We start from the raw sequence: 14,259 nt of genomic DNA, 5'->3' as shown, positions 1-14,259 counted from the left end.
TCAGCAGACGGACTCTCAACCACTGCGCCACCAGGGAAGCCCTAGCATCGTGTTTTGATGTTCATCCGTGCTGTACAATATATCACTACTTCATTCCTTTTCATGGATGCATAAAATCCCATTGTATTTATATTCCATGTATTATTTTATTCATTCATCAGTTGATGGAAATTTGGGTTGTTCCCACCTTTTGGCTATTGTACTGTGATGTTTTCATTTTTTGGGAGTACATACCGGGGAGTGGAATTGCTAAGTCATGTGGTAACTCAGTGTTAACATTTTGAGGAATTGCTAAACTTTTTTTTACAAAGCGGCTGCACCATTTTACATTCCCATCATTTGCTATTATCCTTTTTTTAAAAAATTTATTTAATTCATTTATTTTTGACTGCATTGGGTCTCCGTTGCTGCGTGAGCTTTCTCTAGCTGGCGGCAAGCAGGGGCTACTCTTCGTTGCAGTGAGCAGGCGTCTCATTGCAGTGGCTTCTCTTATTGCAGAGCATGGGCTCTAGGCGCGCAGGCTTCAGTAGTTGTGGTGCGTGGGCTCAGTAGTTGTGGTGCGTGGGCTCTAGAGCACAAGCTCGGTAGTTGTGGCGCATAGGCTTAGTTGCTCCACAACATGTAGGTTCTTCCCGGACCAAGGCTTGGACCCATGTCCCCTGCATTGGCAGGTGGTTTTTCAACCACTGTGCCACCAGGGAAGCCCCTATCCTTCTTTTTGATTACAGCTATCCTAACAGGTATGAAGTAGTATTTCATTGTGGTTTTGATTTGCATTTCCCTAATGACTAAGGACATTGACTGTCTTTTCCTGTGCTTATTGGCCATTTATATATATTCTTTGGCAAACTGTCTATTCACATGTTGACCTTTAGGTTTTAATATAATCATTTGAGGTCTTCCTTGTATAATATTCCAGAAATTTCCCTTATTCTGTATATCTCAATTTTTTTTCTCTACAAAATGTAGTGCTATCAGTCAGAGGAAGTATGGTATTCCAGAGAATGGAGAGCTTATTCTTCCTTTTTGCCTTTGAAGATCCCCCATGATATAGTTCCTTGCCATACTGCATTCTGTCCTAACTTGGTAAAAAAAAAAAAAAAAGATGACACTGGTACAGGAGAGGAAAAGGGTAGCCCTCCCAGGAGGGCCAGCCTGGTCTTATTCCTAGGTTGAGGTGGTTATATAAAGCAGTTTCACTTGCCTGTTTGTTTTTCTCCTGCCAGTGTTTCTAGCTAATTGCCCAAGCTCCCAGATAATTTTGTGCCTTGTATTGGTTCTTCTCTCTTGGCCTTCATTATACTCTTTGTTCCTTGGATTGGAAAAAGAGCATGAAGTTTCTAGGTACTTTTTATCATTTTTTATACCTATTTCACAACCTTTAAGGTCAGTATTATTACTGCTCCCCTTTTATTGCTGAGGAAACTGGCTCACAGAGGTCATAAAGCCCACGGTGCATCACCTGATAAGTGGAATGGTTATCCAGATCTTCTTTCCTCATCCTTTTAACGTGTCTCTGGTTTGCTTGCAATGTTTGTATGAGAAGAGAAGCCTAGAAATTTAAGTTAATGCCACATTATAGAAGGTCTCAAATGCCAAGCAGTGGAATCTTTACCCATAATTAGGAGGATTTTGAGTTGGAGAGTTACTTGAATAAAAATGTGCCTACAGTTTGGCATGGTTTTTTTAGCTTGCTTCTGTTGTAGGCATAGAGATGAATAAACTATTGTCCTTGCCGTCAGGGAACTTCTAGGCTGTTTGGAGAGGTGGAATCAGATAATTACTTGCATTTGGGAAAATGTGCCACAAAAGTGTATATAAAATTCTTGAGAGCAGAGGAGAAAGCTGCAGGGATCACTGCTTACCTTAAATTCAATCATCAGACAGTAGTAAACATTTCTGGTATATTTAAGTAATAGGCATTTCAGGGTTGGATTGGATTCAGTTGTGTTTGGTATAAACTTTTTCCTTTATATATTAACAAAACTGTTAACGTAATTGTACAACAGAACTACCAATGTAGATTTAAATTGCTTTTATGTATTAAGACTTTAACTTTCTCTGACAGATATGTCAAGAGTTTAACAGCACCTGGGCATGGGAGATGGAGAAGAAAGGCTATCTTGAAATGAGTGTTGAATGCAAGTTAGCACTCTTAAAGGTAATAAATTTATTATTTGTTACAGTTATTTTAATTAAAAAATTCACTTTTGACTCCTTCTGGTTGAATTGGGAAATAACTAGAAAGTAGACTTTTGGTGGGGGGCTTACGCCTGCAGCATGTGGGATCTTAGTTCCCCGACCAGGGATCGAACCTGCACCCCCTGCAGTGGAAGCACCGAGTCTTAACCACTGGACCACCAGGGAAGTCCCCAAGTAGACATTTTCACTGTTAGCGGAAAAGGACAATAGATTTTTCTTTTTCTTGTTTATTGTTTGGTGATAAAACTGTTCTTTAAATTACTGTTTTGGGTTATTTTTCAATATACAAGTATATCTGGGTTTAATGATCTCTGCTTGTAGGGACAATAGTAGAATGGGTAAACCCCACATTAATTTTATGCATTATTTGCAGCCTTCACAGTCATTGTTAACAAATACGGTAAACTGTGGTTAATCTTTTACTGATTTATAAATTAGTAATTTGATCATTAGTTTTCCAGATGACATGGGGCATGCCAGTGTGTACTTAATAAAAGTCTCACATAACCAAACCTACTTAATTAAAATAGGTCTTCTCAAAGTATAGATTTATTTTCAAGTTTGAGTTCCCCTTTTTCTCCTTGCTTGCTTCAGAGTGTTGGCCCTAATTATTAGCAATGTGGTCAGCACAATGAAGGGGAAAACTACCTTTATAGAAGAGAGTCTACGGGCCTAGACACCACAGGCAAAGGCAAAGAGGCTATGATAGGAACGTCATGTATTATTTGCCTGGGCAGATAGGTTCAGGGAAGAAATCTGACTTTATACACTAATCATACACAAAAATTTTAATTAAAAATCAGTTCTTCCAATTTGGTGATGTCTTTTTTTTTTTTTTAAAGAGAATTCCGCAGAGTAAGTTATCAATAAGACTGCCTTCCTTAAAAACTGTATATGTCTCAAGCTTTCAAAAGTAGATAGCCATTTCAAGAATGAAGTTCATCTAAAAGCTTTAAGAGAGAAGGAGTGATTGAAAATTTTATACCATGAACAAATTTGGGAAACTTTAGTACAAACAGACTCATTGCTTTAAAATATAACTTCACTTTTGTGTCATTGGTTGGGTTAAACCTATAAATTTCTGTAATACAAAAATTAAATGTTAACTTAGAAATTTATGTTTTAAAGTTGGTTACTGTAAAATAAGTGTACAAAAGGGGAGAGAGGAAAGTGAAAGATGGATAAAACTAAAAGTATTCTTTCTCCTATCCCCAAATCTGTTCCTTGGTTGAACATATCACATTTATTTTCATGGAGAAACATTTATGGGGTATTTTAAAACATGTCATGACTATTTTCCAGTACCTCTGTGAGTGTCAGTTTGATGACAATCTCAAATTCAAGAATATTATCAATGAGGAGGATGCTGATACCATGCGTCTCCAGCCAATTGGCCGTGACAAAGATGGCCTCATGTACTGGTACCAGTTGGATCAAGATCACAATGTCAGAATGTATATAGAAGAACAAGATGATCAAGATGGCTCTTCATGGAAGTGCATCGTCAGGTATCTTTTATTGGAATTTTTTTAATGTTTATTTGCATGTTTCTTACTTTGATCTCTTCTCTATTGGAATATAATCTCTAAAGCTGGGTGATCCTTTTCTTTTTATGGGATTGGGAATTTCCAGGACCTAGCCTAGTGCCCACCATAATACCCAAAGCAGGTGCTCAATTATTTGTCAAATAAATATATTTAGCAGTGTGGTCCATATCAGGACAAATACCTTGTACTTTGGAAAGCTGGAATCTGAAAAATAATGATGCATAGGTAATATGCACACAGAAACTCATCGTTGGAAAGAAATGTAAGAAAAACTTTATATATATATTTTTTGGCTGTGGTGCACAGCTTCGGGATCTTAGTTCTCGGACCAGGGATCAAGCCCATGCCCTCGGCAGTGAAAGCCCAGCGTCCTAACCATTGGACTGCCAGGAAATTCCCAGGAAAACATTATTTGATTTTTATTTAGCTATATAGTTTTCTATTAGGCATTATTTGTTTATTACTCATTAATGTGGCTAATTCATCTGACACTTAACTATATTTTCAGTTTTTCCTGTGCATACATTTCTTTACTGAGGTCTGAAGAAATCTGAGGAACATTCTACTTTTTTTGCCCTGATCTTTTTTTTTCTATTCTTAATTTCTTTCGTTTATTTATTTATTTTACTTATTTATTTTTGGCTGTGTTGGGTCTTAATTGCTGCACGCAGGCTTTCTCTAGTTGTGGCTAGCAGGGGCTACTCTTTGTTGTAGTACGTGGGCTTCTCATTGCGGTGGCTTCTCTTGCTGCAGAGCACAGGCTCTGGGCGTGCAGGCTTCTGTAGTTGTGGCTCGCGGGCTCTAGAGCACAGGCTCAGTAGTTGTGGCGCAAAGCCTTAGTTGCTCTGTGGCATGTGGGATCTTCCCAGACCAGGGATCGAACCCATGTCCCCTGCATTGGCAGGTGGATTCTGTTTTTCTTTGTTGTTGTTGTTGTTTTTTTCGGTACGCGGGGCTTTCACTGCTGTGGCCTCTCCCGTTGCGGAGCACAGGCTCCGGACACGCAGGCTCAGCGGCCATGGCTCACGGGCCCAGCCGCCCCGCAGAATGTGGGATCTTCCCGGACCGGGGTACGAACCCACGTCCCCTGCATCGACAGGCGGACTCGCAACCACTGCGCCACCAGGGAAGCCCGGCAGGTGGATTCTTAACCACTGTGCCACCAGGGAAGTCCCTCTATTCTTAATTAATTTTTTTTCTTTTACATCTTTGTTGGAGTATAATTGCTTTACAATGTTGTGTTAGTTTCTGCTGTATAACAAAGTGAATCAGCTATATGTACACATATATCCCCTCCCTCTTGCGTCTCCCTCCTATCCTCCCAATCCCACCCTTCTAGGTAGTCACAAAGCACCGACCTGATCTCCCTGTGCTATACAGCTGCTTCCCACTAGCTATCTGTTTTACATTTGGTAGTATATATATGTCAGTGCTACTCTCTCACCTTATCCCAGCTTCCCCTCCTGCCCCATGTCCTGAAGTCCATTCTGTATGTCTGCGTCTTTATTCCTGTCCTGCCCCTAGGTTCTTCAGAAACCTTTTTTTTAAGATTCCATATATATGTGTTAGCATACAGTATTTGTTTTCCTCTTTCTGACTTACTTCACTCTGTATGACAGGTTCTAGGTCCATCCACCTCACTAAAAATAACTCAGTTTCGTGTCTTCTTATGGCTGAGTAATATTCCAACGTATATATATATATGCCACGTCTTCTTTATCCATTCATCTGTTGATGGACACTTAGGTTGCTTCCATGTCCTGTTATTGTAAATAGTGCTGAAATGAACATTGTGGTACATGACTCTTTTTGAATTATGGTTTTCTCAGGGTATATGCCCAGTAGGGGGATTGCTGGATCATATGGTAGTTCTATTTTTAGTTTTTTAAGGACTCTCCATACAGTTCTCCATAGTGGCTGTATCAATTTACATTCCCACCAACAGCACAGGAGGGTTCTCTTTTCTCCACACCCTCTCCAGCATTTATTGTTTGTACATTCTTTCATGATGGCCATTCTGACCAGTGTGAGGTGATACCTCATTGTGGTTTTGATTTCTATTTCTTTAATCATTCCTGATGTTGCGCATACTTTCATTTGTTTGTGGGCAGTCTATATATCTTCTTTGGACAAATGTCTATTTTGGTCTTCTGCCCGTTTTTGGATTGGGTTGTTTGAGTTATTTATTTATTTATTTATTTTTGGGTACGCGGGGCTCTCGCTGTTGTGACATCTCCCGTTGTGGAGCGCAGGCTCAGCAGCCATGGCTCACGGGCCCAGCGGCTCTGCAGCATGTGGGATCTTCCCTCACCGGGGCACGAACCCATGTCCCCTGCATCGGCAGGTGGACTCTCAACCACTGCGCCACCAGGGAAGCCCAGGTTGTTTGATTTTGATATTGAGCTGCATGAGCTGCTTGTGTATTTTGGAGATTAATCCTTTATCACTTGCTTAGTTTGCAAATATTTTCTCCCATTCTGAGGACTGTCTTTTCGTCTTGTTTATGGTTTCCTTTGCTGTGCAAAAGCTTTTAAGTTTCATTAGGTCCCATTTGTTTATTTTTGTTTTTATTTCCGATACTTTAGGACGTGGGTCGAAAAGGATCTTGCTGTGATTTATGTTATAGAGTGGTCTGCCTATGTTTTCATCTAAGAGTTTTATACTATCTGGCCTTACATTTAAGTCTTTAATCCATTTTGAGTTTATTTTTGTGTATGGTGTTAGGAAGAGTTCTAATTTCATTCTTTTACATGTAGCTGTCCAGTTTTCCCAGCACCACTTATTGAAGAGGCTGTCTCTTCTCCATTGGATATTCTTGCCTGCTTTGTCAAAGATAAGGTGACCATATATGTGTGGGTTTATCTCTGGGCTTTCTATCCTGTTCCATTGATCTATATTTCTGTTTTTGTGCCAGTGCCATACTGTCTTGATTACCGTAGCTTTGTAGTATAGTCTGAAGTCAGGGTGTCTGATTCCTCCAGCTCCATTTTTCTTTCTCAAGATTGCTTTGGCTATTCAGGGTCTTTTGTGTCTCCGTACAAATTTTAAGAGTTTTGGTTCTACTTCTGTGAAAAATGCCATTGGTAATTTGATAGGGATTGCATTGATTCTGTACATTGCTTTGGGTAGTATAGTCATTTTCACAGTGTTGATTCTTCCAATCCAAGAACATGGTATATCTCTCCGTCTGTTTGTATTGTCTTCAGTTTCTTTCATCAGTGCCTTAAAGTTTTCTGCATACAGGTCTTTTGTCTTCTTGGGTAGATTTATTCCTAGGTATTTTATTCTTTTTGTTGCAGTGGTAAATGGGAGCATTGCCTTAATTTCTCTTTCAGATTTTTCATTGTTAGTGTATAGGAATGCAAGAGATTTCTGTGCATTAGTTTTGTACCCTGCTACTTTACCAAATTCATTGATTAGCTCTAGTAGTTTTCTGGTAGAGTCTTTAAGATTCTCTATGTTTAATATCATGTCATCTGCAAAGAGTGACAGCTTTACTTCTTCTTTTCCGATTTGGATTCCTTTTATTTCTTTTTCTTCTCTGATTGCCGTTGCTAAAACTTCCAAAACTATGTTGAATAATAGTGGTGCGAGTGGACAGCCTTGTCTTGTTCCTGATCTTAGAGGAAATGGTTTCAGTTTTTCACCATTGAGTATGATGTTGGCTGTGGGTTTGTCATATATGGTCTTTATTATGTTGAGGTAGGTTCCCTCTATGCCTACTTTCTGGAGAGTTTTTATCATAAATGGGTGTTGAATTTTGTCAAAAGCTTTTTCTGCATCTATTGAGATTATTATATGGTTTTTCTCCTTCAATATGTTAATAAGGTGTATCCCATTGATTGATTTGCATATACTGAAGAATCCTTGCATTCCTGGGATAAACCCCACTTGATCTTCATGTACCATCCTTTTAATGTGCTGTTGGATTCTGTTTGCTGATATTTTGTTGAGGATTTCTGCGTCTGTGTTCATCAGTGATATTGGCCTGTAGTTTCCTTTTCTTGTGACATCTTTGTCTGGTTTTGGTATCAGGGTGATGGTGGCCTTGTAGAATGAGTTTGGGAGTGTTCCTCTCTCTGCTGTATTTTGGAAGTATTTGAGAAGGATAGGTATTAGCTCTTCTCTAAATGTTTGATAGAATTCGCCTGTGAAGCCATCTGGTTCTGGGCTTTTGTTTGTTGGAAGATTTTTAGTCACAGTTTCAACTTCAGTGCTTGTGATTGGTCTGTTCATATTGTCTATTTCTTCCTGGTTCATTCTTGGTAGGTTGTACTTTTCTAAGCCTTTGTCCATTTTTTTGAGGTTGTCCATTTTATTGGCATTGTGTTGCTTGCAGTAGTCTCTCATGATGCTTTGTATTTCTGCAGTGTCAGTTGTTACTTCTCCATTTTCATTTCTAATTCTGTTGATTTGAGTCTTCTCCCTTTTTGTCTTGATGAGTCTGGCTAATGGTTTATCAATTTTGTTTATCTTCTCAAAGAAGTAGCTTTTAGTTTTATTGATCTTTGCTATTGTTTACTTCATTTCTTTTTTATTTATTTCTGATCTGATCTTTATGATTTCTTCTGCTAACTTTGGGAGTTTTTTGTTCTTCTTTCCCTAATTGCTTTAGGTGTAAATTTAGGTTGTTTATTTGAGATGTTTCTTGTTTCTTGAGGTAGCATTGTATTGCTATTAAACTTCCCTCTTAGAACTGCTTTTGCCGCATCCCATAGGTTTTGGGTTGTCGTATTTTCATTGTCATTTATTTCTATGTAGTTTTTGATTTCCTCTTGTATTTCTTCTGTGATCTCTTGGTTATTTCTTAGTGTATTCTTTAGCCTCCATGTGTTTGTATTTTTTACAGTTTTTTTTTCTGTATTTGATATCTAGTCTCACAGCATATTTGTTGAAAAAGATGCTTGATATGATTTCAATTTTCTTAAATTTACTGTGGCTTAATTTGTGACCCAAGCTATGATCTTGGAGAATGATCCGTGTGCACTTGAGAAGGTAGTGTATTCTGTTGTATTTGGATGGAATGTCCTATAAATATCAGTTAAGTCCGTCTTTAACTGATAAAGATGGACTTAACTGATATTAAAGCTTGTGTTTCCTTATTTATTTTCATTTTGGATGATCTGTCCATTGGTGAAAGTGGGGTGTTAAAGTCCCCTACTATGATTGTGTTACTGTCGATTTCCCCTTTTATGGCAGTTAGCATTTGCCTTATGTATTGAGGTGCTCCTGTGTTGGGTGCATAAATATTTACAGTTGTTTTATCTTCTTGGATTGATTCCTTGATCATTATGTAGTGTCCTTCTTTGTCTCTTCTAATAGTCTTTATTTTAAAGTCTATTTTGTCTGATATGAGAATAGCTACTCCACCTTTCTTTTGATTTCCGTTTGCATGGAATATCTTTTTCTATCCCCTCACTTTCAGTCTGTATGTGTCCCTAGGTCTGAAATGGGTCTCTTGTAGATAGCATATATACGGGTCTTGTTTTTGTATCCATGCAGCCATTGTATGTCTTTTGGTTGGAGCATTTAATCCATTTACATTTAAGGTAGTTATCAATATGTATGTTTCTATTACCATTTTAATTGTTTTGGGTTTGTTTTTGTAGGTCTTTTCCTTCTCTGTGTTTCCTGTCTAGAAAAGTTCCTTTAGCATTTGTTGTAAAGTTTGGTGGTGCTGAATTCTCTTAAGTTTTGCTTGTCTTTAAAGGTTTTAATTTCTCTGTTGAATCGGAATGAGATCCTTGCTGTGTAGACTAATCTTGGTTGTAGGTTTTTCCCTTTCATCACTTTAAATATATCCTGCCACTCCCTTCTGGCTTGCAGAGTTTCTGCTGAAAGATCAGCTGTTAACCTTATGGGAATTCCCTTGTAGGTTTTTGTTGCTTTTCCCTTGCTACTTTAAATATTTTTTCTTTTTTTTAATTTTTGATAGTTTGATTAATGTGTTTCTTGGCATGTTTATCCTAGGGTTTATCCTGAATGGGACTCTGCACTTCCTGGACCTTCCTGGACTTGATTGACTAGTTTTTGACTATAATCTCTTCAAATATTTTCTCTTACCCTTTCTTTTTCTCTTCTTCTTCTGGGACCCCTATCATTTGAATGTAAGTACATTTAATATTGTCCCAGAAGTCTCTGAGACTGTCCTCAATTCTTTTCATTCTTTTTTCTTTATTCTGCTCTGCGGTAGTTATTTCCACTATTCTGTCTTCCAGGTCATTTATCTGTTCTTCTGCTTCATTTATTCTGCTGTTGATTTCTTTAGAGTATTTGTAATTTCATTTATTGTATTGTTTATCACTGTTTGTTTTCTCTTTAGTTCTTCTAGATCCTTGTTAAATGTTTCTTGCATTTTCTCCATTCTCTTCCTGAGGTTTTGGATCATCTTTACTCTCATTACTCTGAATCCTTTTTCAGGTAGACTGCCTATTTTCTCTTCATTTCTTTGGTCTGGTGGGTTTTTACCTTGCTCCTTCATCTGCTGCATATGTTTTCTCTGCCCTCTCATTTTTTTTAAACTTACTGTGTTTGGGGTCTGCTTATCACAGGCTGCAGGTTCATAGTTCCTCTTATTTCTGGTGTCTGCCCCCAGTGGGTTAGATTGGTTCAGTGGCTTGTGTAGGCTTTCTTGCACAGGGACTGGTGCCTGTGTTCTGGTAGATGAGGCTGGATCTTGTTCCTCTGGTGGGAAGAGCTTATCTGCTGGTGTATTTTGGGGTGTCTGTGAACTTAGCATGACTTTAGGCAGCCTCTCTGTTAATGTGTGGGGTTGTATTTCTGTCTTGTTAGTTGTTCGGCATGGGGCATCCAGCACTGGAGCCTGCTGGCCGTTGGGTGGAGCTCAGTGTTAGTGTTGAGATGGAGATCTCTGGGAGAGCTCTCACTGATTAATATTACATGGGGCCAGGAGGTCTCTGGTGGTCCAACATCTTGGACCCTTTCCCCTAATCTTTTTCGAAAAACCTTGATTTCTTATATTTGTACTGACAAATATATTTGAATGGAAACATTTAATGTAAAACCTTAAAATAAAACTTTCTTTTAAATTGATAAGTGACTGGGACTGTTATTCAGAATCTTTGTGTGTCCAATTTTCTGTTTTTGGTAATGAATTATTTAGAATTTATTCTTTTAATTCTCACAATTTATATTAAGTTTGAAAATATCGGGATTTATAACTACAGTAGGGATAAGTAATAGATATATATCCACTGGCTTATGAAAAACTCCTTTAACTGTAACTCGTCTTTGTTTCTGCTCATATTTAGCAATTTTTTGTCAGTGGTCATTTATTAATGTTTCGAAGAGATAATTCGTAGAAATTCCTAATAATTGTTTGGGTCAGGGAGGCTCAACTTTCATGCCCTAAGGATAAACATTAAATGAGCTGTTGGGGGATTGTTTTATAAGCATCCTTTCCTCATATTATAATATGGTTTTCCATGTAGTTAATTTACTAAATTAAGATCAACAAAATGTTCCTGAAATAAAATATACTCTCCATCTTTCCCTATGAAAACATACATTAAATGGGGTTCTGTTCGTTATGTTTTACCACCACTGCTAATTCCTATATCAAACTTGCATAGTTGTTAAAGACATACTGTCTTCTGCTTTGTAGATGAAGAACATATGGCAGAAAAAAATTATGGTTATTATTAATCAGTCATACACGCTTAAAACAACTTCTAGTTTACACTGTTTTAAGTAGCTTATACCCCGGTGCATGATGTGAGAGAAAGAGCATTGATTTTATAGTTAATAACTGTTTGAATCTGGGTTCCTTTGCTTATCTGTAGGCAGCTTACTTAATTTCTCTGATACTCTTTCCTAAAATGAAGATGATAATACTTCCCTGTTAAGTTGTTCTAAGAACTATAAGAGAAATCATACTAGGGCCATAGTACATGCTTGATAAAAATTTGTTCCTTTTCTCCCAGTTAAACTATTGTCTTTTCTTACAACTTCTATCCCCAAAGATTGAAACTTAGTTTCTTTATAAAAGAAATATTTATCAGCAGGAAGAAAAAAGGGCAAATTTGCCAGGCAACTTTTCCCAAATATGCAGTAATATTTGGGATCATTAATAAAACATTGGGTTTTTGACTCTGATTTCAGGTAATTAAAGCCAAATTCTAAACACCTGATTGTCACACTAATGTTCCTTTATTTTATTAAACTAATAGATTTCTATCACATGCCTACTTGTGTAACTGGCTCTGTGTTGAGCAATGGGGAATATGGTAGTGAATAGTACAGCTCTGACATCTCTAGATGAGCTTCATGCACCTTTGGAATCCTTTATATTTTAAGTAGTAGCTCTTAGTTGTAATTAATGTGTGTATTTTCCGGGGAAGTACCATTGTTTTGATAGATTCTCAATGTGTCCTGTGACACGACGGTATTTCAGTTAGCTTTAACTTGACATACTAGTACTATTTTGGACAAATGTAGTGAACCGTTTTATCCATATAGGTCTCTCATTTTGGGGAAGGCTTTGTGAAGAGAGGGCTTCCCTGGTGGCGCAGTGGTTGGGAGTCCGCCTGCCGATGCAGGGGACGTGGGTTCGTGCCCCGGTCCGGGAGGATCCCGCGTGCCATGGAGCGGCTGGGCCCGTGGGCCAGGGCCTCTGGGCCTGTGCGTCCGGGGCCTGTGCTCCGCAACGGGAGAGGCCGCGGCAGTGGGGGGCCCGCGTACTGCAAAAAAAAAAAGAAATGAAAAAGAGGACATCACTGTATATCCCATGGACATTAAAAGGGTAATAAAGGAATGCTGATGCTGTGAATAACTGGATTCGCAAAGATTTGATAACCTAGATGAAATGGACCAATTAATTGAAAAGGACAATGTGCTAAATCTCACAACAGAAAAATAGGTAAAATGCACAAGTCTCTATTAAAGAAATTGGATCAGTAATTAACCTTCTAAAATGGAACACCAGGCTCAGATGGGTTCAGTAGTGAATTCTACCAAACATTTATGGAAGAAATTATACCGATTTTCTTCAGTCTTTTTCAGAAGATAGAAGGAGACAGAATAATTCCTAACTAATTATGTGAGGCCAGTAGTACCTTAATATGCAAACCAGACAAAGATATTATAAAGAAAGAAAATTATAGACTAGTATCTCTCATGAACATAAAGACAAAAATTTTCAAAAAATATTAGCAAATTAAAACCAACAATGCATAAAAAGTATAATACACCATGACCAAGTGGGATTTATCCCACGTATACAAGGCTGGTTCAATATTTGAAAACCAGTTTTCACACATCACCAGGTTAAAGAAGAAAATATTACATGATCATGTCAATACATACATAAAAATCATTTGATAAGATTCAACACCCTTTCATGATTAAAACTCTTAGTAAAGTAGGAAGAGATGGAAACTTCCTTGATTAAAAAATATATATATTGGGAATTCCCTGGCGTTCCAGTGGTTAGGACTCTGCAGTTCCACTGCTGGGGCCCCGGGTTCCATCCCTGGATGGGGAACTAAGATCCCGCGAGCCATGTGACGCGGCCAAAAAAAACCCAAAAAACAAACAACCTGATTTGCTATGGAGGCAGAGAATAAATCCTAATCAGAATTGGAGGATTTCCAGTACTTGGCTTTCAACAAAAGTTAAGGGGCATCTAATAGATTTGTTAGCTGAATATTTAATTTAAAATTATTTTTAAAAAAAGCTACAAAAACCTACATGTAACATCTATTTAATGAGGAGAAACTTGAAGTTTTTCCCACTAAGATCAGGAACAAGGCAAGGGTATCTGCTCGCTTCATTCCTTTGCAACATCATACTGGAAGTTCTAATTAATGCAGTAAGTTAAGAAAAGGAAAGAAGAGATACACAGATTGAGAAGGGAGAAATAAAACTGTCTTTTCTTGCCAATGACGTCATTTTCTATGTAGAAAATCTGAAAGAATCAACCAAAAAATCTCCTGGAACTAATTCGTGATTATAGCAGTGTTGCAGGATAAAATGTTAATACACAAATGTCAATCCCTTTCCTATATACCATCAGTGAATGTGTAGAATCTGAATTTAAAAACATAATACCTTTACATTAGCTCCCCTAAAACTGAAATACCTAGGTATAAATCTAACGAAATATGAAAAAGTGTATACGAGGAAAACAAAATTCTAATCAAAGGAATCAAAGAAGAATCAATAAATGGAGAGCTATTCCATGTTCAGGGACAAGAACACAATATTGTCAAGATGTTACTTCTTCCCAACTTAATCTGTAGATTTCACCGCAATCCCAATCAAAATCCCAGCAATTTATTTGTGGATATCAACAAACTGACTCTAAAACTTATAGACAAAAGACCTAGAATACACAGTGTTGTAGAAGAACAAAGTTGAAGTACTGACAGTACCTGAGTCCATGACTTACTATAAAACTATCATAATGAAGAGTGTGGTATTGGCAAGAGAATAGACAAGTAGATCAGTGGGACAGAATAAAGAGCACTGAAATAGACACGCATAAATATAG

The 14,259-nt window shown here is 37.8% G+C and overlaps 1 protein-coding gene across 2 annotated transcripts in view; it reads left to right on the top strand.

The window, feature by feature from the left end:
* The window catches only part of RSF1 (remodeling and spacing factor 1), a 169,600-nt gene that overhangs the window by 93,787 nt on the left and 61,554 nt on the right, over window positions 1-14,259 (top strand). For both annotated transcript variants that reach the window (XM_079929758.1, XM_079929757.1), the window contains exons 3-4: window positions 2,069-2,161; window positions 3,505-3,710. In XM_079929758.1, the coding sequence (XP_079785884.1) occupies window positions 2,069-2,161; window positions 3,505-3,710 (299 nt within the window). The remainder of the gene's footprint in view (window positions 1-2,068; window positions 2,162-3,504; window positions 3,711-14,259) is intronic.

Source organism: Stenella coeruleoalba (assembly GCF_951394435.1).
Source record: "Stenella coeruleoalba genome assembly, chromosome: 8".
Lineage (NCBI taxonomy): Eukaryota > Metazoa > Chordata > Mammalia > Artiodactyla > Delphinidae > Stenella > Stenella coeruleoalba.
This window is presented reverse-complemented; position numbering and strand designations above follow the sequence as displayed.